The 25,929-nt window shown below is 37.5% G+C and overlaps 1 protein-coding gene across 2 annotated transcripts; it reads left to right on the top strand.

Annotated features, from left to right (window-relative positions):
• Positions 1–117: 117 nt before the first annotated feature.
• On the top strand, positions 118–25,799 carry SOCS4 (suppressor of cytokine signaling 4). Of its 2 annotated transcripts, XM_072629804.1 has the most exons (3): positions 177–250; positions 1,535–1,562; positions 24,334–25,799. In XM_072629804.1, exon 3 carries the CDS (start codon positions 24,428–24,430, stop codon positions 25,736–25,738), a length of 1,311 nt encoding a protein of 436 aa, XP_072485905.1. In that variant the 5' UTR covers positions 177–250; positions 1,535–1,562; positions 24,334–24,427; the 3' UTR covers positions 25,739–25,799. The 2 variants fall into 2 exon arrangements, with proteins under 2 accessions (XP_072485904.1, XP_072485905.1); XM_072629803.1 differs by lacking the exon at positions 1,535–1,562 and having other exon boundaries at positions 118–250.
• The last annotated feature ends 130 nt before the right edge of the window (positions 25,800–25,929 follow it).

Below are 25,929 nucleotides of genomic sequence, written 5' to 3'. Positions count from 1 at the left end.
AGTCGAACTCGGAAGTGGCGGTGTCGACCTAGCGGGCGGGCGGAAGAGGAGACGGAAACTGAACGCGAGCCCAGGGGAGCCAGTCTGAGGAGGTGGAGGAGGAGGGGTGCAGTCTGGGCGGGGCTGCACGCGGAGCGAGCGGCGGGCCTCACTCTCCTCGCTCCCCTCACCCCCAGTGGACCGAGGGGCGAAAGGCTTCGGCGATGGAGGCTGCTCCTTGGACCGCTCGGGTCAGACGACGCTGCGGCAGGTAAGCGCGGGGAGGGGAAGACAGGCGGCCGCGCTCCGGCTCCGGCTCCGGCTCCCGGGGCTCCCCCACGCGCTCAGCTCGTCTCCCCGAGCGGCGACTGTCCCTAGAGCTGGCCGCTGGAGGAGAAGAAAGAGGTTCCCTCCCGACCCCTACGGCGCCCAGAGGGATATAAAGGAGGAAATTTTTAAAAATTACTTTTCCAGCCAAGTGTCTGGATTCGGTTTGGGGCGCAGCGCTCCTGATGGTCCCGAGTCTCTCGTTCTCCCCTCAAAGGGGGAGCCTCGGTGCTCACCCCGAGCTGCCGCCTCCTCCTTCCGGAGCCGGCCGGCCCTTGGCCGCGGCCGGCAGCCTTCACGCTTAGCGCTCCGCCGTTGGCTTCAGGCTTTTTCTTAATGGCTTGTCCTACATTCCCTCCTACAACTCTGGGATTTAAAGAAACACTTACTTGTGAAGTTTCGTTTATTCCTACGGTGTCTCAGCCTGGCTAGCTTTTTATACAGCACCGTGAGGTGTACCGAGAGCTTTCCATGTGTTCTCCGCTGCAACCTTGGTGGGCTATTATTGGGGAATACTGCCTGCTTCTGAGGCAGTTCCTACCCCTAGTTAATGGGTTTTTTTAATTGTGAGATGCTTAAAAACACATCATAATATGAATTTTTTAGTATCCATTTGGCAGGTGACATTGAGTTGAGTGGGGGCTTTTGCACATCTTAAAAAGCCTCGGTGACGGTGGTTACCAAACAACACTGGTTAAAACAAAGTCAAGTGCAAGTCATGTCATCATTTCTCTGATGTCATGGTCTTCTTCGAAAAGGAAGGACGGACACAACAGCGATTGTCAGTGAAGTCGAGATTGTTGGGAAAATAGCCTGATGAGTTCTGACAGAGTAGAGCAAAACAGTTCTGTAATCATTTAGGGACCGTGAATGTAGTGAAAAGAGACATGAGGTTAGTCCATTTTGTACTTCAATAGTTAAGCTGAGGTCCAAAAACCTTCTTCCATGGAATTAACATACTAGTTTTTGAAAAACTAAACTTTATACAAGAATTTGTGTATTGGTTTTGGTTAGGAATTGTCCTACTGATGAAGTGGATCAGATTTCTTTGTACTTTAAAAATGTTTTCTTTTCTGTCCTCAGCTTTATCTTTGTATTGTAGAAATTCATCCTTGACAAATTTTTTCTTTTAAAATTTATTCTTGTTCTTTATAATCTTAGTGATCTTTCCATTTAGATACAATTTAGAACAATGTTTCATTTGCCCTTTTTCACATTGATTTTGCAGCTACATCAGGAAACTGATTTGCTTGTAGGTAGGTTTGATTTTTTTTTTGTTTGCTTGTTTTTAAGTAATTTTGGTACAGATGTGATTTTATGAGTGATGAGGAACTCCCAGAAACTCCTTCATACAATTGGACAGCTTGTTCTGCAACATGTAGTTTTAGAGAGCTAATCTGAGCCGTGAGCATGGACTCACAGCTAAGATGTATCCAAGATTGATCCAACTTGAACCCAAATCTTCCTGACTATTAAGTCTGGTAAACCATCCACCATGCCATGCTGCTTTCAGTGATTTGTTTTGATAAATTATAATAACTAAAATAATGTGAAATGATTTATGGATAAACCATATTCAGCAAGTTATCAGTCATTCAGCATCTTAAGTGCCTACTTCATACAAGGTATTCGAGGTGAAAAGATGAAAATTAAACAGGGAAGTTAAGTGACTTGTCCAAGGTCACACCAGTAGGTGGGGTTTGAACCCAGCTTCTGTGACTCCCCAGCCAGTTTCCCTTCACACTGCACCAAAGCTACCTCTTGCCAAAGAAAAAACTTACTATAGGAGAATTGATCTGAGTTGTGAAAGAAACTAAGGCTTCTAAGAGGCAAAGGTGAATAGAGGTGCACCATACCTGGGCACAGAGGACAGGTTGCATTAAGACGCAGAGATGAGAAAATGTAACGTTTTGTGTGAAGGACCACAAATATCCAGTTTAGCTGGATCAAAGATTAAGTAAAAGGGACTAATATGTAATAAACTAGAAAGTGAAGGGCTTTAATGACCAAAAAAAAAAGGCATTTGTGTTTTATTCTAGCAGCAAGGGGAACCCACCAGAACTTCTTGAGCAGGGAAGAGACAGGATCAAATCTGTGCTTTAACAACATGACTTTGACTTTTGAGGAAAGTGTTTTGTACAGGCTCTTACCATGTCACCATAGTAAATGAACAGGAAGAGTTATCACTTTGATCACTTAGTGGAAAATATAAAGTTTAGAGTCAAGATTACCAATTAGGAGGTTATTGCAATAATACAGGTGAGAGATGGTGAGCCACATGTTGTGACCTAAGTGAGGAGAAAGAATGTGGAGGTAGTATGAGGAAGGGCCCATCGGAGAAGAGAACATGGAATCCCATGTCTATGGGAAGCAAGAAAGTTCAGTCTTCCACATTCCTAGGTGATAAGAGTTGTGATCTAGCATGGACAGGTTAGAGGTCAGAAACTAATGCACAGGCCCAAGGAGCTGTGTGAGGAAGGGCCTATCAGAGAGGAGAACATGGAGTCACATGGCCAGGGGGATGGTGTAGAGGGAGATCCAAAGTTCAGAAAACTGTATAAGAAGCCCCATCTTCCCACACGTGTTGTAGTCTTCCTGTAACCTTACTAGGGGAGGCTACCCGGAATGGACGTAAAGATTAATAAAAGCTTTCCTGATGTAAAAAAAAAAAAAAAGAATGTGGAGTAGAATTGAGAAAACTTGACTACTGATAAGATGGAAGGAGTGGTAAAGTTCATCATTAAGAGTGTGAACCTGAGTGATTGATGATTGAAAAAAACAACACCAAATATTTAAATTTTTTAATTTAATTACTAGGATCAATCCAAAGAAATCTTTTCTTTTTTCTGTACTTGGAGGAAAAACTGCTGTTTGGGTTTTTTTGGTTTGGTTTTGTTTTTCATGTGATCTCTTGTTAAATCTAAACACTAATATAACTTCTACCAGTTCATTAACACATCTTTCTTTTAAACAGTGTCAGCAAATATGTGGTATTTTTTTTTAATTTATCCTTTCCATGTAATAGATAATTGTTGGTATTAAAAATGTCTCTTTTTAAACAGTTAAGTCAGGAGTGGGGAACCTGTGACCTCGAATTCACCTGTGGCCTTCTAGGTCCTTAGGTGCAGCTTTTTGGAGTCCAAGTTTTACAGAACAAATCCTTTTATTAAGGGGATTTGTCTGTGAAGTTTGGATTCAGTCCGAGGGCTGCACTTGAGGACCTACAGGGCCACAGGTTCCCCACCCCTAAAGGAAATGCCTTTGGTGTTTAACATAGGGGAGTGAGCTGGAAATAAGTCATACATTAATTATAAAATAGTTACATGGATATGGAATATATTGTGTAAAACGATATGTGAAGGACCTGTTATTTCATCTATGTGGGAATTCTGTCCACAGAAGCAGACCTAGAGATTACAACTCCTATATGTTATTTGTTCTGTGACCTTAGACTGAATCCTAAAGGTCATCTAACTAGTAGAGCAACAGTGTGAGAGGGTATAAATGAAACTGCAGCTGTAACCTATTGCTAAAAAACAACTCAGTGCATGGTGGAACAGTATCATCATCTTAATATTTCAAAGAAAACCATTATGAAATCTTTTAGTATGAAGTCATCTGACAGGCATTTGTATTTTTTCTGCCCATCTGTTGGCATGTGAATGTGGTTTTTTGAGGCCAAGGATTTTTTTTGCCTTTCTTTGTATCCTCAGTGCTTAGAACAGTGCCTGGAACATAATAAGTACTTAATAAATACTTGCTAGTTAATCATTGAAATGATTACCTGATCAGCAAATCCTAATGGAAAGTGTAATAGCTAGAGCAGGAAGAGAATACAGTGACTCCTGAGGAGGTATACTTAAACTGTAAATAATCTGAAGAAAATGTGCAGGTTTCATTATCTCTTAATTGCCACATCAAAGTAGAAAAGACCATCAGATAGATAGATGGTCTTTTCTCAATCCTCATTCTTTTTGACCTTTCTGTTGCATTTGATCCTATTGATCACCCTCTCCTCCTGGTTTCCCTCTTTTCTCTGGGTTTCTGTGACCTTGCTCTCTCCAGACTGCCCTACTACCCATCTTAGTACTACCCAGGCTCCTTTGCCATATCACTTGTGATAGCGATGGATGTTTCTGCATTAGATTATGTGCTCCTTGAAGGCAGCTTTTGCCTTTTTGCATCCCCAGCCTTCTTCAAAATGGAGACGCTAAGAGGAATTGACCATTTAAAGGAATCTTCCAGAGTGAGAGGGGTTCTGGAACATGGGAGAGAACATCCAGAACCCAAAAAGGAATGAATTGCTTCCTTTATAGTACTCTATGGTCCCACTAAACTGACATTCTGTCCCTTTTTTCCATCCAGCACTCCATCCCACGTCTCTTATCTCTACTCTGACTTTGCACTGGCTATCCTCCATGCCTGAATACACTCCCACCTCAGTCAAGTCCCACCTTCCACATGAAGGTTTTCTTGGTCCCCCCAACTACTAGTGTTCTTCCTAAAACTACCTTTTATTTTTAAAATGTATTCTCTTTACAAGTAATTATTCTGTATGTGCACATAAACTTGTTTTCTCTCCTTGAGTGCAGCAAAATGTTTTATTCTTTTGCATTCCCAGCACCAAACACATCTCCTGGCTGATAGTTGATGCTTAATAAATGTTTATTAATTGACTGATAACATATTACCTATGCAACTTCAGATTTGAGAAGATATTTTAGTGGTAGCTTTCTTATAGTCATAGGTCTGGTAGTGTCTCCAACTAGATAGATGTTTAGCTTGGTTTAAAGAGTTTTTAGTTTTAGGGAAACTATACTGATAATTGAGCTATGGGTACCAGTTATGGAGAGAGAGAGAGACAGAGGGAGAAAGAAAGAATGTTCACTGAGTGTAGTCTGCAGTCCCATATTTTTACTTTACACCCAGAAGCCATTGAAGGTCCGTTTCCAGGGGAATCTCTTGAACAACTTTGAGAGATTCTGCAGTTTTATTCTATCTCCAGAATGTCAGGGAATCCTCAGAGGCCTCATGAAATACAAACTAGAATTCCTGACATTTTGCCAAAGCTATATCAAAGAAATTGTTTCACTTTCATTGGTAAAATTTGAGGAAACTTGCTGTAATAAATATGTTATCTTAATTGCCTATCATATTCAAACATTAAATACCTTCTGTATGTAAAGGGTTATGTCCTTGTCCCAGTAAGCGTATTCTGGAAGATGAGCTGTAATTTTCCAACCCTTTCGTAGTTTCATTAGAGACGTCTTACGACGGATAATATTACCAGTGTGCGGTGTGAAAATCTGCTTTCACTTTTCATAGTTTCTGTTATAGAGATAGCTGTCCCCAAAGCTTTAATAATTTAAGTTGGTTTTCAGATTCCTCAAACCTCCTTGACACTTCTCATTATGCATGGGGGAAGGATGTCTTTTTTTTTTTATTGCTTGTACTTTTGAATTCTTACGATACATCTGTGCTTCTAGGTTTGATTACTGTAGATAGTCCCTATCCACAGGGGCTAATGATCACACAAAACATGGGACTTAAGTGTTCAGTGGAAACTCATCCTACTGTCTTCTGGGATTTGTGTTTGTCGAGCAGTTGGCTAATGTATGAGAACAAATTAATAGACTGTGCCAGAATGACCATTCTATACCAACCTAATGGTTGGTTTATTTAACTGATGTCCCCATTAGGGGTGTTAACATATTAAAGCTGTATTTGCTGAACTTGGCAAAGTATGAATGGTATTTAATATATAAGATGGAGTAAATCAGTTACTGCAGTGGCAGCATTGTCAATAAGATGGAGAATAGGACCACCAATTCTCTAAATTTAGGAAATTAATCTTTAAAGTGAATTTATGACTTGATTCATGAATTGATTAAATTGAAAAGAAATCAGTTTCTTGGGAATATCAGAGCTAGAAGTCCTAAATTTGGTAGGGTTCTTTTTGTGGCATTATGTTCCAGGAGTAGAAATTCCTGGAGGATAATAGGAACTTGTGGTTGTCAAACTATGTCCTTTTATTTATTTCTTAGAAAATGAAGAAGTTTCCAAAGTAAACAGAGCAGCTTATAAAAAAGAGGTAAGAGAAAAGGTATATGACTTCAAACCTTTTGGTGGGCAGTGGTCTTGAGGACAAGGGAATTGCCTAAAAATAAAGAGTTTTTCTAGGGGTATAGAAATTTGCTCTTAGCAAAGGAATCTCACTGTGAATGTTTCCTAGATGGAATTATGTGTTTCGGTGAAGAAATTCTGGAATAGCAACAATCTTTCCTCAACTTCTCTCTTTATTTTTACTTCCTCTACAACTGTTATCTTAAGAAAATAATCTTTTGAACATGGTAATTTCTTCAGAGTAAATGGAAACTGAGAAATGGTTAAAATACTATATAATGATATCTAGTATATATGTGTACATATATACTATATTATAGTTAGATTTCTGAGCATACCTGATACCTTTAAATTTTATTTTTATAATATACCATATCATAGAATACTTATGCCAGTTTTCCAGTACTTCCAAGATTTTATTAAAAGCTTTCACCCTTGTTAAAGTTAATTCTCATTCATTATGTTGATATTAATAAAAATCCACGCATTCTTCTTTTCTTAACTAGCCTACTCTTCAAACAGCTTCTTCCACTTTTCATTTGTTGAAGTCATGTAATGCAACTGTACTTTAATATTAGTTTAATCATACTTTATCTTACCAGAAGCTTTCTGTCATCCTTCTAGTAGAGGTTTGAGGAGAAGGAAAGAGGTTTGAAATAACTTCTATGAGAGAGTACAATAGAGAATCACTTTTTTTTTTTACACTGGATACATAATTTAATTTGCAAAGGAAACTTCTTCTACTTATAAGATTGTCCCACCTCTTAATCTTAGAGCGTCGGTTGCAGCACCAAGAGATTGTGGCTTGTCCAGTATGTGCCAGAAGTGAGACTTGATCCCAACTCTTCCTGACTTCAAGTCTGACTCTCCATTTTCTATGCCAGTGCCTCTCATTCAGAGAATCAATGAGGGAGGAGTAAAAGGACTGCCTTGCCACCATGATTGGCCAGTTGCATTTAGAAAACTTAGATTGTAGTAGACCCTGTCATAAAGTTTGCAGATGACTTCTTCTAGCAATACTCAGCAGCATTTAAGTAGAATTAGAGGGATTAAATGATAGAAGTAATTCAGGGTTGGAGTTTGATAGAGTATGAATCAGGTGACTAGACAGGGGAGCAAGAGAGTAGGAAAAGAAGGCCATACAATATTGAACTGTCTAATTTTATGATGAAGATTATTAAGAGAGAGAAGAGTGAAACCAGAGCTGTCGTGACAGTTTGGGAGAGAGATGGAGATCTAAGGTGGAGAGAGATAGGAGATTAAGGACAAAGAATAAATTATGAAGGATAAGGAGAGATGGAACAACAAGAAGTTATAGTTAAAGAATTTTAGTGTTCTTGATTATGGAAGTAGAAACTTTTTAGTGAGTTCAGTGGTATGACCATTCCTGTGTGTAGCCAATATGAAGTAAAGGAATAATAAGTCATGGGGATTGAGTTACTCAGAAGGCAGAATCAGAATATTTGAGATGGTATATTGAAGTCCCCTAGTAAAAGGACAAGGATTAGTGGATTGAGGAAGAATGTGATCTGGATACAGAACTACTTGAGGGAACAGAAAGAAATGACCTGGGAGCTAATAGATAACTAACAATAGGATCTGATTGGGCAATATATCTGGATAGAATAAGACCTCAGAGGAGAAGTTGCCGAGTGATGGTGGCAGGGGAAGTAGCAATGAGGTACAAAGAGTACACAGACTAGCTCCTCTAAGCCTGATGTGTCAGAGGACAGAGAAAAATGCAACCAGTTTTGGAAAAGAAGGCCAGAGATAGAATGTCTTCTGACAAATGGAAAGTCTCTATGAAGGCTAAAAGATGAGACGAGCAATGAGGGGACATTTAACAATGGAATGGTGATCCCATTGGGCACAGTGGAAGGGGTGGAGCAGTGCTGGATTGAGATTTAGGAGGCATAGGAAGGTATTGGGTGAATGGGAATGAAAGAATGGAAAGTGGTATCAGGGGAGAAGGATGGCTTTTGCTCATGAACCCTGAGAATTCTCTATCATTGGAATTGCTTCCATGTAACTAATGTCCATACCTTTCTATAACTCTTCCATGGGGGATCTACTTAAGGCCTCAGTGGCTTTCCTCTGTATCTCTGGACAATACAGGGGTACCATCACAGTACAGTGGTTGTGCCATACTTTTGTTTCATGAATGATTTTTCTGGTCATACAACTTTAATATCTTTTAGGCAGTTTTGCTCATCAAAAGTCTGTCTCTTAAATCTTTAAGGGCCTCTTTTGTGACTTTAGCATAGAAATGAAAGACATCTTGTTTGATGACAGCTTTTAAGGCATCATTTTGCTCCATGGGATCAAATTTTTGTAGTCAAACAATAGGAACAGTGAAATCTTGCATTCAGCATGGTGCAGTCAAAAATCGGTAAATGTAGAATCAAAAGACATGGGTATTCAAATCTCAGGTCTGCCACTTATTACACTGTGTAACCTTGGGCAAGTCATTTGACTTCTCCTGGCCCCAGTTTCCTCATCTGTAAAATTGTTGGATTAAATGAGCTCTGAGATTTTCTAGTTCTAAATCTATGATCCTTTGATCTATACCTTTCAGTCAGTTTTGTGCCTGTAAAGGTGTGGTATGCTAGAAAAAGCTTTTTGACAAGATGCAAGACTCACCAGAAAGCATAAGAATAAGCAGGGCTTTCCTTAAAATGATAGGTATTTTCTATCTGAAACCGAGAACCAATATTGTCTGTACTGGGAATGAATTAGAGGCATTTCCCATAAGATCAGGGGTAAAACAAGGGTGTCTTTTATCAACCTTATTTGCATTATAGTATTAGAAATGCTAGCAATAGCACTGACAAAAGAAAGAAAGCTGTAGGATATAAAATAAACCCTCACATTTCTGTATATTACCAGCAACATCCAACAGGAAGAAATAGAAACAAAATTCCATTTAAAATAACTGTAAATAGTAGAAAATACTTGATAATATACCTCTGAAGATACACACAGGAAAGATAACACAGAAACTATGTCAACACAATTACAAAACATTCTTTACACAAAGACAAAACTAAATTATTAGAGAAATATTAGTTGCTCATGGGTAAGCCAAGCCAATGTAATAAAAATAGCAATACCAACTAAATGAATATATTTTATTCAGTGCCGTGATAATCAAGCTACCAAAGGATTACTTTATTGAGCTAAGGGAAAAAATCATTATATTCATTTAGAGGAGCAAAAGGTCAAGAATATCAAGGGAATTCATGGGGGGGAAAAATAGGAAGGAAGGGGGCCTGGTAGTACCAGATCTCATACTGTACTACAAAGTAGTTACCAAAACAATTTGGTACTAGATAAGAAATAGAAAAGATCTGTGGGACAGATTAGGTATATAGTATACAAAAGCAAATGAGTACAGTAATGCCTTATGTTTGGTCACTTCTAAGATCCTAGCTATTAGAGCAAGAACTATTCAACCAAAACTGTTGGGAAAACTAGAAAGCAGCCTATCAGAAACTAGGTAAAGACTTAACATCTCACTATATACCAAGACAAGTTTCAAATAGGTGCGTAAAGATGCATAAAGGGTAATCATAAACAAAGAAACAAGGAAGAAATTACCTTTCAGACACGTAGATAAAGCAAGAGTTTATGACCGAAGAAAAGACAGAGAGGTTTACAGAAGATAAAGTGGACAATTTGATTACAAAAATTTTAAAGACAATAGAGAGACTTCCAGGAGTCAGAATGACAGAGTAAGCAGTAAATCACTGTAACTCTTCCATATTCACCTCTAAACAGTTATAAAATAGAGCCCCCAAACAAATCTTGGAACAGCAGAATCAGCAAAAAGACAGGGTAAAACAGTCTTTTAGCCCAAGAAACTTGGAAGATCAGCAGGAAAGGTCTGTCTCACTCAGGTAAAGGGAGAGCACAATCCAGCACAGGAAACATCCCTGCAAGCCCCATCTCAATAAACCAGCAGGATATCCTGCACCTCAGTGTGATGGAGCTGGCAAACACCAACAGCAGGACCCACACACATGCCTCAACATAGTTAGGGGAACTAGCAGACTACATCTCTGAGAACTGCCATGTGCTTCAGCCTAGCCTTAGGCAAAGAGGCAGCCTCCATCAACCAAACTGCCACATGCTTCATTGTAGCCCTAGGAAAACAGAAGCATCCTATCAGCTTCAGCACATGGTAGACACTAGCACTGGCTCAACACCAGGTAAGCTGCCAGACCCACTAAGGCCTCTGGCAGTGCCAGCCACCTTCTTATCACCCCCTCAGGGCAGCACCAGACAGGAGGGTCTCATGTGAACCTCAAGGCAACATCAGTGCATCACCAGGGCCTGCAGCCCCTAGCATATGAAGCCTGAGACAGTGCCCCTTCCACCTTGGGAGCAGAGCTCAAATTTAAAAGAATGGGAAAATGCCAGAAAAGATGAGCAAAAGCAACAAAAAGAGAATGTGACCGGAAAAAGTTATTATGATGACCCAGAAGATCAAGACATAGACTGAGAAGAGGACAACAGTGTAAAAACACCCATGGGCAAAACCTCAAACAAAAATGGGAAGTAGTTGCAAGAAGCTTAAAAATCATATAAGAGAGGTGGGAAAAAAATTGGGAAAAGAAATGGAGTGTATCACAGGAGAATTAAGAGAAAAGGGTCAACAGTTTGCAAAAAGAAAACAACTGCCTAAAAAGTAGAATTGGCCTAATGGAAAAGGAATTACAAAAACTGACTGAGGAAAGCAATCCTTAAAAGTTAGAACGGACAAGGGAAAGCTTATGACTCTAGAAGATATCAAGAATCAATCAAACAAATTCAGAAGAATGAAAAAAATAGAACAAAATGTAAAATACATCATGGGAAAAACAGCTAACCTGGAAAATAAATCCAGGAGAGGCAGATGTCAGTATCATTGAACTACCTGAGAACCATAATCAAAAAGAGGACCTAGATAGCATCTTTCAAGAAATTATCAAGGAAAACTGCTCTGATATCCTTGACGCAGAGGGCAAAATAAGCATTGAATGAATCCACCTATCACCTCAGAAAAGAAATCCCAAAATATCCAGAAAAATTCCCAAGGAACACTATAACCAAATTTCAGAACTATCAGGTCAAGGAAAAAATACTCTGAGTGGCCAGAAAGAAACACTTCAAATATTGGGGAGCCACAATCAGGATTTCACAGGATTTAGGAGCTGCAACATTAAAGGATCAGAGGTTATAGAACATGATATTCTGGAAAGCAAAGGAGCTAGGACTACAACAAAGAATAACCTACCTGGTGAAATTAAGCATAATAGTTGAAGTGAAATAGAAGGATTTCAAGCTTTCATAAAGAGAAGACCAGAATTAAACAAAACATTTGATCTCATTTTCTTTTGTGTTACATTTTGGTTTGTTATATTATTTGTCTCATTCATTTTACTTTTTCTACACAGCCTGACTGTAGTGAAAATGTATTTAATAGGATTATGTGTGTAGAACCTATATAAAATTGTATGCCATCTTGGGAGGTAGGGGGCAAAGAGGGGGGAAAATCTAAGTTATATGATAGTGATTGTAGAACACTGAAAATAAATAGAATTAATTTTAAAAAATAAAAATAAAATGTGACCCAGCCAAGAAAAGAATAACATTTGATTTCCAAGACCCAAGAGAAGCCTAAAAAGTTAAAAAGGGAAAGGGAAAGGGAAATGTAAAGGATTCAATGGAACTGAACTGTTTACATCCCTACATGAGAAGATGATATTTGTAATTCTTAAAAATTGTACCACTAATAGTTAAACTAGAAAAAAATATACATAGAAGGTACAGGTATAAGGGAAATTTCAGAAAATGACATAAAAATAAGGGATAAGAAAGAGGAGTACACTGGTGCAAAAGTAAGACAGAGGTAGAATGGGGTAAATTATTTCACATGAAGAGGCATGAAAACCCTATTATAGTGGAAGGAAAGAGGGGAGGGGAGGCAATGGACATCACTGTGTGACCGTTACTCTCATCAGTGTTGCCTCAGAAAGGGAATAATATACATAGTCTGGTGAGTATAGAAATCGCACTTGCCTGACAGGAAAGTAAGGGTGAACGGGGGAACTGACAGAAGAGAGGACAGACTAGGGCAAGTGGTATTATGCTTCAGCCAAAGTAAAAAAAAAAAAAAAAAGCAGGAGTAGTGACAATCCTGATCTTAGACAAAGCAAAAACAAAAATGTCTAGACCTTAAAACTACATCTTGCTCAAAGGTTTCATGGACACTGAAGTGATATCAATATTAAACCTATATGCACCTAATAGTATTAATTAATTAATTGCAGTAATCAGCAAAACCATCTGATACTGGCTAAGAAATAGAGTAGTGGATCAGTGGAATACATTAGGTACACAAGATGCAGTAGTAAGTGACCATAGTAACCTAGTATTTGATAAACACAAAGACCCCAGCCTTTGGAATAAGAACTCACTATTTGACAAAAAACTGCTGGGGAAACTGGAAAGCAATGGGGCACAAACTAGATATAGATCAACATCTCACACCATATACCAAGATAAGATCAACATGAGAATGTGACTTAGACATAAAGGATGACATTAGAAGAGCAAGGAATAGTGTACCTGTCAGATTTATGGAGAAAACAAATTCATGACTGAACAAGAGAAAGAACATTACAAATTGTAAAATAGATAATTTTGATTGTATTAAATTTAAAAGCTTTTGCGCAAACAAAATTGATGTAACCAAGATTAGAAGAAAAACAGAAAGCTGAGAAGCAACCTTTTTTACAGCAAGTGTCTCTGAGTCAAATTTATAAGAATACTAGCCATTCTCCAGTTTTCAGATGAAGAACTCAGAGCTGTCTGTAGGCATATGAAGAAGTATTCTAAGGCACTTTTGAGTAGAGAAATGCAAATTAAAACAACTCTGAGGTACCACCTCACACCTATCAGATTAGTTGGTATAACAAAAAAATGATAAATCTTGGAGAGGATATGGGAAACTTGGAACACTAATGTTGGCAGTAGAGGTGTGAATGAGTCATCATTCTGGAGAATAATTTGGAACAATGCCCAAAAGGCAACCAAATTGCACATGCCCTTTGATACCACTATTAAGTCTATATCCCAAAGAGTTCATAAAAAAGGGAAGACCTACATGTACAAAAATATTTATAGCAGCCCTTTTTGTGATGGCAAAAAATTGGAAATTGAGAAGATACCCATCTGTTAGGGAATGGCTGGACAAACTGTAGTATATAAATGTAATGGAATACTATTGTGTAATAAGAAATTATAAACAGGCAGATTTCAGAAAAACCTGGAAAGACATGTACAAAGTGATGCAAAATGAATGAGCAGAACCAGGAAAACATTGTACACAGTATCAGCAACACTGTATGATGATCAGCTGTGAATAACTCAGCTCCTCAGCAACACGATACTCCAAGACAAGTACAAAGGACTCAGGAAGGAAAATGCTATATGCATCCAGATAAAGAACTGATGGACTCTGAATACAGATTGAAGAATACTTTTTCATTTGCTTTATTCTTTTTCATGTTACTTTTTTCCTTTTAATTTGTTTCTTTTTTCACAATTGTGACTAGTATGGAAATATGTTTTACATAATAGCTCATATATAACCTATATCAAATTGTCTACCATTTTAGGAGAAAGGAAGGGGAGAAAAGGAAAGAAATTTGGAACTCAAAATCTTGTAAACATTATTGTCTGGACAGTAATGGAGAGGGGAAGGAAATACTATTTTTTAAAATGAGGCAATAAAAAATAAAATAGAAAGTAGTGCACAGACAAATTGGAAGAAAAAAACAAGAAAATGAGGGGGAAATCTTTATAAAAAGTTCCTCTGATAAAGGTCTCATTTCTAAAATTTACAGAGAACTGAGTCAAATTTATAAGAATAAGAGTCATTCCTCAATTGATAAATAATTAAAGGATATGAATAGGCAGTTTTCAGAAGAAGAAATCCAATCTATCAGTAGCCATATAAAATGCTCTAAATCACTAACAATTAGAGAGATGCAAATTAAAATTCTGAGGGACCACCTCACATCCATCAGATTGGCAGAGTTGACTAAAAAGTTGAATGACCAATGCCAGGGGGGTTGTAGGAAAAAAAAAAGTACATTATTCCACTATTGGGAGAAACTGAACTAATCCAGAAATTCTAGGAAGCAATTTGAAACTGCGACCAAAAAGCTATTAAACTGTGAATAAAACCCTTTAATCCAGCAATACTGCTACTGGATCTTTACCCACAAAGAGATCAAAGAAAGAGGAAAAGGACCCATGTGTACAAAAATATTTTTATCTGTTCTTTTCATGGTGGCAGAAAATTGGAAACTAAAGGAGTCTCTGTCAGTTAGGGAATTGCTGAACAGTTGGGATGTGTAAATGTAACGGAATATTATTGTGTTTTAAGAAATAATTGAGATGGTTTCATACTTGTATGAATCCTTGTACAGTGAAGTGAGCAGAATTAGGACAGCAATATTGTGAAGGACTTAGGACCTGTGATCAGAGTAATGAATGATCAGTCACAATTCTAAAGGAATCGTTATGAAACATGCTACCCACCACCAGGGAGTGGCTTCCTTCCCCTTCCCCTTTGGAACATGGTTAATGAAGGAATTTTTTCTACTTGCTATAAATATTTGTGACAGGTTTTGTTTTTCTTTTTCTTTTCCATTGGTAAGAGGGAAGTGAGAATAAGAGAATTTGGAGCTTAAAATAAAATAGAATTTGTTTTTTAAAAAATTTGAACATTAGCAAAGGAATTAAATGTATGGACATTGAAATCAGAACTTAAACTATCTTAAAATCCCGTTTAAGTCAGTAAATTTTCTTAATACTTCAATACTTTGATCAACCTATGACCTCATATTCTGTGCTCATACTCTGTTCATTAGTAGAGATCCCAACCCTTTCATACCTTCTCATTCTGTACACATCTTGTTCATCTTCTGTTGATCCTACACAGAGAATCTACTTGGCTTGTTGGACACCTTTCTGTAGGTCTTTTTATATTTTGTGGGTAATAGTTAAGATACGTGAGGTATTGTTATATTTATCCCCAGGTCTCACCACATGACCAGCCTACCTCCTTTTCTGAGCACACATTTCTATTTCTAAATTGCTGTTACTTCGTTTCTTTCAATAGCATGTTTATTTGGACATGTTATATATATATATGTTATATAGTGATTGGACAATGATTAAACATTTATTGAATATACATTTAATACTTACGATGATTTAAAAATTATATTTCTTAGAATCATCTGTCGCTTTTTGACCATCACATCTTGAAGAGGAAGGTAGAGTCATAGTACCAGTGGCCCTTTAAAAATTGTTACTTCTTTCATGGCTTGTCATGGCCAAAGAATTTATCACCTATTGGCCAAAATCTTGTTGAGTCTGCTGAGGAAGGTGACACCCAGTCTGTTGCAAGACAACAGTCTAAGTCTTTCCCACAAGATACAACCAAGCAGTACATTTGTGTGAGTAGCATAGCCCTAAATCTAAGGGTCACTTAACATGCCAAGATGAGTCATCTAAGTAGGGCTTTGTAAAGGGAATTTTTTTTTTCTAAATTAAAAATGATTTTTTTTCTCCTGTTGTTACATAGTTTTAAATTATAAGTAGTAATAGAGGTATATTATTTTGACCCTTTTCTAGCATATCAAGTGCCAGATATTTCCACCCCAGAATATCAAGAAAAGTGAGAATTTTGGGAAAAGCTATCTGACATTGTCTCATTTTAGTTGTACTTTATTCCAAAGCTTTTTAAAGTTGTTTGTCTTTACAGTGTCACTGTTACTATGTAAATTGTTATGATTCTGCTCACTTTACTCTGCATTATTTCATCATACTAGTCTTCCCAAGTTTCTCTGAATGCCTTTTGTCATTTCTTATGTCACAAGGAAAAAAGGATTTTTTTTAAAAAGTAAAGTTACTGTAGTATTTGAGTTGTCTTTTTAAGAAATATCTAGTTAAATTCTAAATACGTATAGGGAATGTATATGTGAGGGAATTGTGGGTGCAGAAAGAAACCAAGAAGGAACATAAGAACTCAATGAGTCAGGCAGTTTATTACGTACACAAATGCATCTGTGGGTGATTGTCTCATCCTTCAGACCCCCAGGCATACATCAGTGGTGATTTGGTCATACAGCAGGTTGTTTACTCCAAATAGGAACCCAGATCTCCTGGGTCTCTACCTTTATATCTGATTGCGGTTGCTGCATAGATTCACAGGACTAGGTAGGAAGGGAACCTTAGGAATAGCAAGTAGTGTATATTGCAACTACCCCCTCCCCTCATCCTCCACAAGGATACTATGATAAACTTGACAGATTGCATACCTGGATTTGGACGATACAGTTTAAATTGTAATTAGTTAACATTGCATTCCTAACCCTACATGTATCTATCTAAGCCAGTTGTTGAGTACATAGGAAGTTCCCAGTATAGAGAAGGATCAATCATGATTTCTCTTTGCTAGACCATAGCAGCAAACACAGCACACGCATATGTATGTTTGTGTATATGTATGAATGAAAACATACATATGTGTAATACATGTATTTATGTAGACATTTGTATACATGAATGGAAAAATGAGGAATACTGCTGCATAGGTACTTGTGTTATACACATATATACACACATACACAGACATACACAAGTGACTGGATGACAGTATTTCTCATTTTTTCTTTATATCCCTAGACTATTTCAAAGAATGAAACACATAGTATAAACCACCTACTCTACTTAGTTCACTGATTTTTCTTTTATCCAGATTAAACATTCCCAGTTCTTTCAACTAAGCCTCACATTACACATACTAAAAGGCCCTCTGCTGTTCTAATGATACTCTTCTGATCACATTCCAGCTTTTCAGTGTCCTCCTGAAAGCGTAGTGCCCAGAACTGCACATATTGCTCCAGACTCAGTCTGAGCAGGGCAGTACAATGGGACTCTCATTTCCCTGATTCCTGGAAGCTAGGCCTCTCCTAATTTTGCCCAAGTGTCACATTAACTGATTCTCATTAATCCTGTAGCTCACTAATTCTTTTTCAGAGAAGTTGTAAGTTTGATTTTTTTTTTGTATTTAAATATAACTTTACGTTTACCTCAGTTAATCTCATTTTACTAGATTCAACCCAGTGCTAGCCTGTCAAGATCCTTTTAGTTCATTATTCTGTCATAAATCAATCAACAAGCATTTATCAAGTGGTTACTATTTGCCAGGCACTGTGATAAGTGCTAGGGATACAAAAACAAAGGGGAAAGTCTCTGCTGTCCAAGAGCAAGGGAGACCACATGTATGTTACATGTATATGTGTTTATACAGTATGTAGACAAATCACATGCAAAGTAACCTTGAAGGGGAAGGAACTAAAAGTTGTAAGGGACCAAGAAAAGCCTCCTACTATAGTTAGGACTTAAACTGAGTTTTGAAGGAAACCAGGGATTTCAACAAGCAGAGGTGTAGGAGGGGATTGCAGGCATGAAGACAGCCCAAACATAGACCTGGGAAATCCAGTATGTTAACTATCCCTTGGTGTCACCTGCAAATTTGATGAGTATGTCATAGTATCAAACACATGCATCATCCACTTTGCAATAGCTTTTTGTATTCCTTGACCCACTTTTGAGGTTCTTATTTATTATTGATGAACAAAATTTTGTCAAATAAGCAAAGCAACTCTCTTGCTTAATATTGGAAACTTTGTTTTTATAAGGACTTTGACAGGCTAGAACATATCCAGAGGAACTTGATCAGAATAAAAGAAATTGAGAACATGCCATACAAAGACTCTTTGAAGGAACAAAGCCTGTAGCAGAAGTCTTAAAAACATGATTCTTGTCTTCCAATAGTTGAACATTTATCATGTAAAGGAGGGAGCTGATTTGTGCTTCTTGACTTACAGGTGCATAAGTAGGTCCAATGGGTGAAAAGTTCAGGGAGAGAGAGATTTCAATTCAGTATTAGGGAAAATGTCCTAACACTTAGAGGGAGCCACAAGTGGCCTTAAGCCATGAGTTCTCTGTGACTGGAGGTCTTCATTTAGATGTTGGATGATTCCTTTTTGGAGGTGTGGAAGAGGTTTATGTTGCACATGATTGTTGGCCAAGACGATCTTTCAGATCCCTCCCAACATGAGATTCTGTGAATAAAGTATAAAGGTATTAATAACTGATTAGTTTTCCCTAAATATTAAAAACAGGGAAGAATATTAAAACCTTCCTCTTTAGTTTATCTAGAAATATTAAGAAATAACATTTTCCTTTAAAGCTTTTTCCAGATACATGATTTTCTTAAGATGATGAATTAAGGGTGATACAAACAAACCCTGTGACTCTTGGCATTAAGGCTCATCCTTCTCCTCTGAGAAAAGATTTAAGTGATGATGGAAGGGAGAAGGTCTCTGTGGTTAACTCTAAAGAACAATAAAATAATGTCTTTTTTTCTCATTTCTGAGATGTCAACCCAGACTGTTTGAAAATACCTTTTCCTTGCTCAAAATTTCTGTAAATGTTCCCTGAAATCTTAGGACAGAGAGTCATATCTAAGGACATGGAAAGTTTGGGCATCTCATTCACCAAGCTAGAAATCAAGTCAAAAGCAAGCATTTACCAAGCTCTGGGGAATACAAAGAAGGGCAAGAAAACTGTCTATTCTCAAACTTAATCTAATGAGGGAGGCAATGCAAATGCCTGTGTACAAACAAGATATATACAGGACAAATTGGAGATAATCGCAGAACAGGGAGGCTTCTTGTAAAAGGTGGAATTTTAGCTGAAATTTAAAGGAAGCCAAGAGATGGAGATGAGGACAAAGGTTTAGTCATTTAGGGTAGCCAGTTAAAACACAGTCAGGAAATGGAGTGTCTTGTGCAAAGAACAGCAAGGAAACCAGTTTTACTGAATTGTAGAATATATGAAGGAGAATAAGGCATAAGAAAATTGGAAAGGTAGGAAGGGGCCAAGTTCTGAAGAGTTTAAAATTTGCCTTCTATTTAATTCTAGAGGTAATAGGAAGCCACTGGTGGGGGATGGGGAGGAACATAGCCAGACCTGTGTTTTAGGAAGGTTAGTTTGACAGCTGAATGGAGAACTGTAGTACACAAAGACTTGAGGCTGGGAGATCCACTCTGAGGGAGTTGAAATTTATCAGCCATGAGGTAATGAGGGCTTATATCAGGTGGCAGCTGTGTGAGTGGAGAGAAGGGGACTTAGATGTGAAAGTAGAAATGACAGAACTTGGCCACAGATTAGATAAGGTTGCCAGCCCCTGTGAGTGGGAGAATGGTGGTTCCTTTGACAGTAAAGGGGAAGTTAGAAAGAGGAGAAGGCTCAGAGGGAAAGATGAGCCCAGTTTTAGAAATTTTGGATTTAAGATACCTATAGGGCATCCAATTCAGGATAACCAATAGGTAGTTGGAGATATAAGGCTGGAATTTTTGAGAGAAGTTGGAACAGGATAGATCTGAGAATCATGTACATAGAAGAGATATTTGAATCCACAAGAATTTATCCACACCCAGCAAAATAGTATAAAGACAGAAGAGAAGATGACCATCACAGAGCCTTATGGGACACCCAAAATTAAGGGGCACAGATTGGATGAAGATCCAGCAAGGAAAATGGAGAAGTGGTTGGACAAATATGAGGAGCACCGAAAAGTGCTCACATGTCAAGAAGTCCTGGATAAAAGAGGGTGGGTGATCAACAGTGTCAAAGACTGCAGAGAGGTCAAGTAGAATGAGGCCTGAGAAAAGGCCATTAGATGTAGGATTAAGAGATTATTTGGAGAAAGCACTATCAATTGAAGAGGCCTGAAGCCAGACTTCGGAAAGTTAAGAGGAAAAGAAATGGAGGCACTGGTAGATGTCTTTCTAAAGGAATTTAGCTACTAAAGGGAGGAAAGATATAGGATAGCAGCTGTTGAGGATAGTAAATCTAGTGAAGCTTTTTTGAGGGTAGGAGAAATGTGGGTGTGTTTATAGTCAGTAGGGAAGCAGCTAATAAACAGGGTGATACTGAGGATTATTGGAAGTGGTGATGATTAGGGAGACAACCTGGAGAAGATAAGTATCACGTGTCTATAGAGCAGTTTGTCTTGACAAGAAGGGTCACCTCTTCATGTGACATGGTTGAAGGATGAGATAGTGCTGAAATGCTTCTGAGTTGTGTGAGATGGGCAGAAAAGGGAACTCTTGGCAAATAGCTTCAGTTTTTTCAGAGAGTAAGAGGAAAGGTTCTCAACAGGCAAGAGTAAGGGAAATAAAAAGGTTTTGAATGGCCACTGTCATGGTGACAAATGCCTTACAATATAAATTAATGTTAAGTAAAATTGTTTCTCACATACTTGAGCCTAAATCTCAGGGTATGATATTAGTATTAATATTATTTCATCAACAAAAATAATTTTCACCTTGACAATTTAAAATGATCATGCAGAAATAATTTGTAAACTAAATCATTGAGGCTTGAGGCAAACTTAGTGTGTGTGCTAAATCAACATAAGAAATATAATCCAGTTCCTGCATAAGTACTTTATTTTGTGTAATGGGAATTTTTTGTTTTTTATTTCCTTTCATCTGTTTTTAGCATTTGGGGCTCAGGACCTTCCGCAACTTTTGATTAACTTGAAAGTCTGTCTTCTGTTAATATTAACTTCATCTGACCAAAACCCATCCCATGGGATGTGAAAATTTACTTGATATTTTTAATATTTTCTTTTATGAATTACTATCACCAAAGAATTTATCACTTACTGATCAGTCTGCTGGTGATAATCCTCCCTGTACTTAGGCTGACTCTTGGATAACAGAGTCAGTCTTTTGCTGACAGTGTGCCTAAAATAAGAAGCTAGAGGAAGAATCTCAACTGTCCCTTACTTCTTGGCAACATATTCTGATCTTTCTCCTAAAATCAGCCTGTTTGTGAACCCTCTAAATGTAGTTTAATTTGTAACCTGACTTGATTTATCTATAAAGACTGTTTAACTAGGTTCATTTTTGCAGGAGACTATGACTGTTTAACTAAATGTGTTCAACTTTTATGAAGGAAGGAAGCATGAGATTTTTCTGTCTTTTTCTTAACTTTTATGGCCTAAGAGGAATGTACAAGATTGGGGTATGTTAAAGAATTATTTCTCCGACTTAATTTTGCCTATAAGAGGCTTTGTTAGAATTCTAATGATCAGGTTTATTGTTTTCTCTGAGGCATGAACCTATTCTAGAGCATAATAATAAAATCTAAGTTCTTACCTCAGTAATTTTAGGGTTGTTATAAATATATTTCAGTAACAGTTACCACATAAAGTTAAAGAGGAGATATTTTCCCATAACATTTGACTGCTATCTTTATCAGAGATTAACTTTTTTAAAGTACATGAAAAGCTTAATTGATTCAGATCTGAAACCTGAAACAGAATCCCAAGTTACGTTAGATATTCTTCTAAACCTCATCTAACAAAATCAAAATATTTTTCTTTCTCATACTAGATAAAATTATCTTATTTTCAAAAAGATTTTGAAGAAAGGAATAGATAAGGCCATATTTGAGGCACAGAGCTTTTTCCTCCACAAAATCCCTTTCTGATATCTCATCATGGAGCACAAGTGACCTTAGGTTGTTTAAGGCTATGCCAGCAGCTCATAAGTTTTGATAGGTTCTACCCTACTGAAAATACTTTATGTATATTGTCAAGAAAAGATTGACTCTGTTATCCACGAACCAGTTTAAGTACAGAGAGGATTGTTGCCAGTTGATTGATCAGTGGGTGATAAATTCTTTGGTGATGGTAATTCAAAGAACAAAGAAAAAAATACGGCTTTTAGTCTCACATAAATTAGTATTTCACCAATGGAAAGTGAATACCCATATGAATGAGATTTCATTGACCCCTCAATCTTTGAAACATTTAATTGCCCTAATACTAATGCTCTAGTACTCATCACCTTGGAAAAATAATTAAACAATCCCATTCTCTAAGTTCTGTTCTGATTCATTCCACAGGAATAGATATAGCAGTACACTGTAGAAAGAAACAAGCTGAATGACTTTTCCTTGATGATCTAATTTTTATTTATTGGAAGACTAGAAGGAAGTAAGCAATGCCAGATACTTCATTCAGTCTTTCCCTTTATAAATATTGCTCAGACTGACTGGCAACAAAATTTTAATATGACTAATGATTGAAGTCAGTTGGCAGAGCTTCGTGGGAAAATTTGCTTGGTACCTCTTCAACATGCTTACAAGCAGTATCTGGGGAGTTTTAGATATTTGGGTGTTGTATGTGTGTGTTTGTATTTACTAGATCCTCACCTGAACTGAAATACAGACTTGCCTAGTGGATAAAGAGTGGGCCTTGAAGCCAAGAAGACCTTAGTTCAAGTCCTGCCTCTGATGCTTAAAGGTACCTGGCTCTGGGCAGGTCACATGATCTTAGGTAATACTCAAACTTTTATAAACTGTAAAAAAGTCACCATTGTTAGTTTCCTTACGCGGAAAGGAATGCCAACAAAATCACAGGTCTAGTCCTTATCTCATGAGGGTACTTAAGTCTTTTCAAGAACTTTTCTGAGATTTGAAACAGATTGTTCAAGTAACATTTACAGTATATCTTATTAAAATATTTTCAAATCTTTTAAAAATAGTAATGATAAGCAACAGAAGGGGAAGAAAATAGCAGGAAGCATGTTGAGAGAGTAAGGTATTACAATTTTAAATAAAAACAGACATAACGGAATAAAATAAGTAATTGTTTATTATACTTGTGCCACCGAATGACCACTATGGCCACTTTTTTCCCTGTTCTTTGCTGTGGTATTTTCCAGGTCTGCTTCTTTTCCCCTTACTCCAGTAATGATAGAATCCTCAATATTTGCTTTACTTCATCAAGTCTGGTTTTAATTGAGAAAATATAAGATCATGTACTTATTCAGTAAATATTTATTAAGCTCATGTTGCAGACTATCATACTAGGTACTTGGTGGAGATAGAAAGTTAAGACCTAGGACTTGCTCTCATGGAACTCACAGGAAATAATACACAGTTAGTTATAATCTATAATAGTTCTTGATACATGCATTAGAAAATTACAAAACTATGCTAGGTAAGATGAGACACTTATTCGGAAGTATCAGAGAAGAAGGATGGGTAGAAATTTGAGAAAAGGGGAGTAGGGAGAACTTTCCAAGTACAACAAGTAACCTAAGTAAAAGCATAGAGGCAGAATATGTGTTTTGGGGGCAAAAAGTAATCCAATTTTAGCTGGAATTTTAGAATGTTAGAGGGCTGTAATATAGAATAAGGCTGAAAATATAAACTGGTACCAGATTGTGGAAGGCATTGAATTCCAGACAAGGACATTTGAACTTCACTACATAGACCGTAGGCAAGCTACTAAAGATTTTTAAGAGGAACAACATGACCAGATCAATGCATAAAAAAGATGCCTCTTGCTCACTACCGGTTCCAGAGTTTTCTAATACATACTTAAAATAGAGGAACATTGAAGATACATAGCATGCAAGTAAAAAATATTTGTATTTACATTATGGCTGAAAATAGAAGAGTTTGTCTATTGCTCAGCTTCGCCATTCTCTGAAGTTATTAGTTTGTGGTAAAAACAATCTGTATGTTGGCATGAGCAAAAAGATCCTGGAACTAACCCTCACATTCATTCCCCACTCTACATCTATCTTTATAAGAAATGATAATTTAATGATAATGATAATTAAATTCCGTAAACACTTATTGAGTGCCAGCTCTGTTTTTCACAACTTATTCTCACCAGAAGTTGGGATTTGGCATGAACTGTGTGATGATTATATGACAAATGGTTGATAAATATTTTTCTTTTTTTCCTAGATACTTCCATAAAGGGCCTAGAAGAAACTTCCTCCTTGAAAGCCTGAAAAACCAGCATATGTAACACCTGGACTTGTGGATATAGTATGACAAAATGGCAGAAAATAATACTAAAAATGTAGATGTGAGACCCAAAACCAGTCGGAGTAGAAGTGCAGACAGAAAAGATGGTTATGTGTGGAGTGGGAAAAAGCTCTCTTGGTCCAAAAAGAATGAACACTCTTCTGATACTGACACACCAGGTGCCACAGAGAAAGCTGACATCCCTTTAGGGAGCCCGGAGAGGAAGCACAGCTGTTCGTCCATTGAGTTGGATTTAGATCGCTCATGTGGGCACAGATTTTTGGGCCGGTCTCTTAAACAGAAACTGCAAGATGCTATGGGACAGTGCTTTCCCATAAAAAATTGTAGCAGTCGACACTCTCCAGTGCTCCCATCAAAAAGAAAAATTCTTATCAGTGAACTCATGTTAGATAAGTGTCCTTTCCCACCTCAGTCAGAGCTGGCCTTTCGTTGGCATTTAATTAAACAACACACTGCCCCTATAACTCCAAAATCAGATAACCGCAGAAGCACAGAATTATCTGAAAGTGATATGAGGGATGTCCAACTGAAGGAAAGAGGTAACAGGGAAGAAAGCATAAACTCTTTTTCACATACTCAGGTTCTGCCATGTGACACAACTACTGACAACCATTCACATCAATGTGATCCAAAGACTGATTCTGTAATGAACCTGGCATCTAATAACAGTATAGAAGATAGTGATATGGATTCAGATGATGAAATTTTAACACTTTGCACAAGTTCTAGGAAAAGAAACAAACCAAAATGGGAAACTGATGATGAAATGCTGCAGTTGGAAACACCTCCTAAATACCACACTCAGATAGATTATGTTCACTGTCTTGTTCCAGATCTCCTTCAGATCAATAACAATCCATGTTATTGGGGAGTAATGGACAAATATGCAGCTGAGGCATTACTGGAAGGAAAACCAGAGGGAACCTTTTTACTTCGTGACTCAGCACAGGAAGACTATTTATTCTCTGTTAGTTTTAGACGCTATAGTCGTTCTCTTCATGCTAGGATTGAACAATGGAATCACAACTTTAGCTTTGACGCACATGATCCCTGTGTCTTCCATTCTCCTGATATTACTGGACTCTTAGAACATTATAAAGATCCAAGCTCTTGTATGTTCTTTGAACCACTTTTATCCACTCCTTTAAATCGAACTTTCCCCTTTTCCCTTCAGCATATATGCAGGACAGTTATTTGTAACTGTACAACCTATGATGGCATTGATACCCTCCCAGTTCCTTCATCTATGAAATTATATCTGAAGGAATATCACTATAAATCAAAAGTTAGAGTCCTCAGGATTGATGTACCAGAACAATAATGCCAGAGAGGATTCGTGGTATTTGATTGATCACATAAAAACTCTTTCATGGCTTTTCCAATTTTTTTTTCTCTTTTGTCATTTTGAAATTTTCTACAAGGTTAAAATCCAAATTAACTTATGTACCCTAACCTTTATTTCCAGATACTATTTGGGAGGGCTGGTGATACACACTATTATTTTACTGTTAC

The sequence above is a fragment of the Notamacropus eugenii genome, chromosome 1, assembly GCF_028372415.1.
Source record: "Notamacropus eugenii isolate mMacEug1 chromosome 1, mMacEug1.pri_v2, whole genome shotgun sequence".
Lineage (NCBI taxonomy): Eukaryota > Metazoa > Chordata > Mammalia > Diprotodontia > Macropodidae > Notamacropus > Notamacropus eugenii.
The sequence above is the reverse complement of the archived record's forward strand: the minus strand, read 5'-3'. Positions and strand labels throughout refer to the sequence as shown.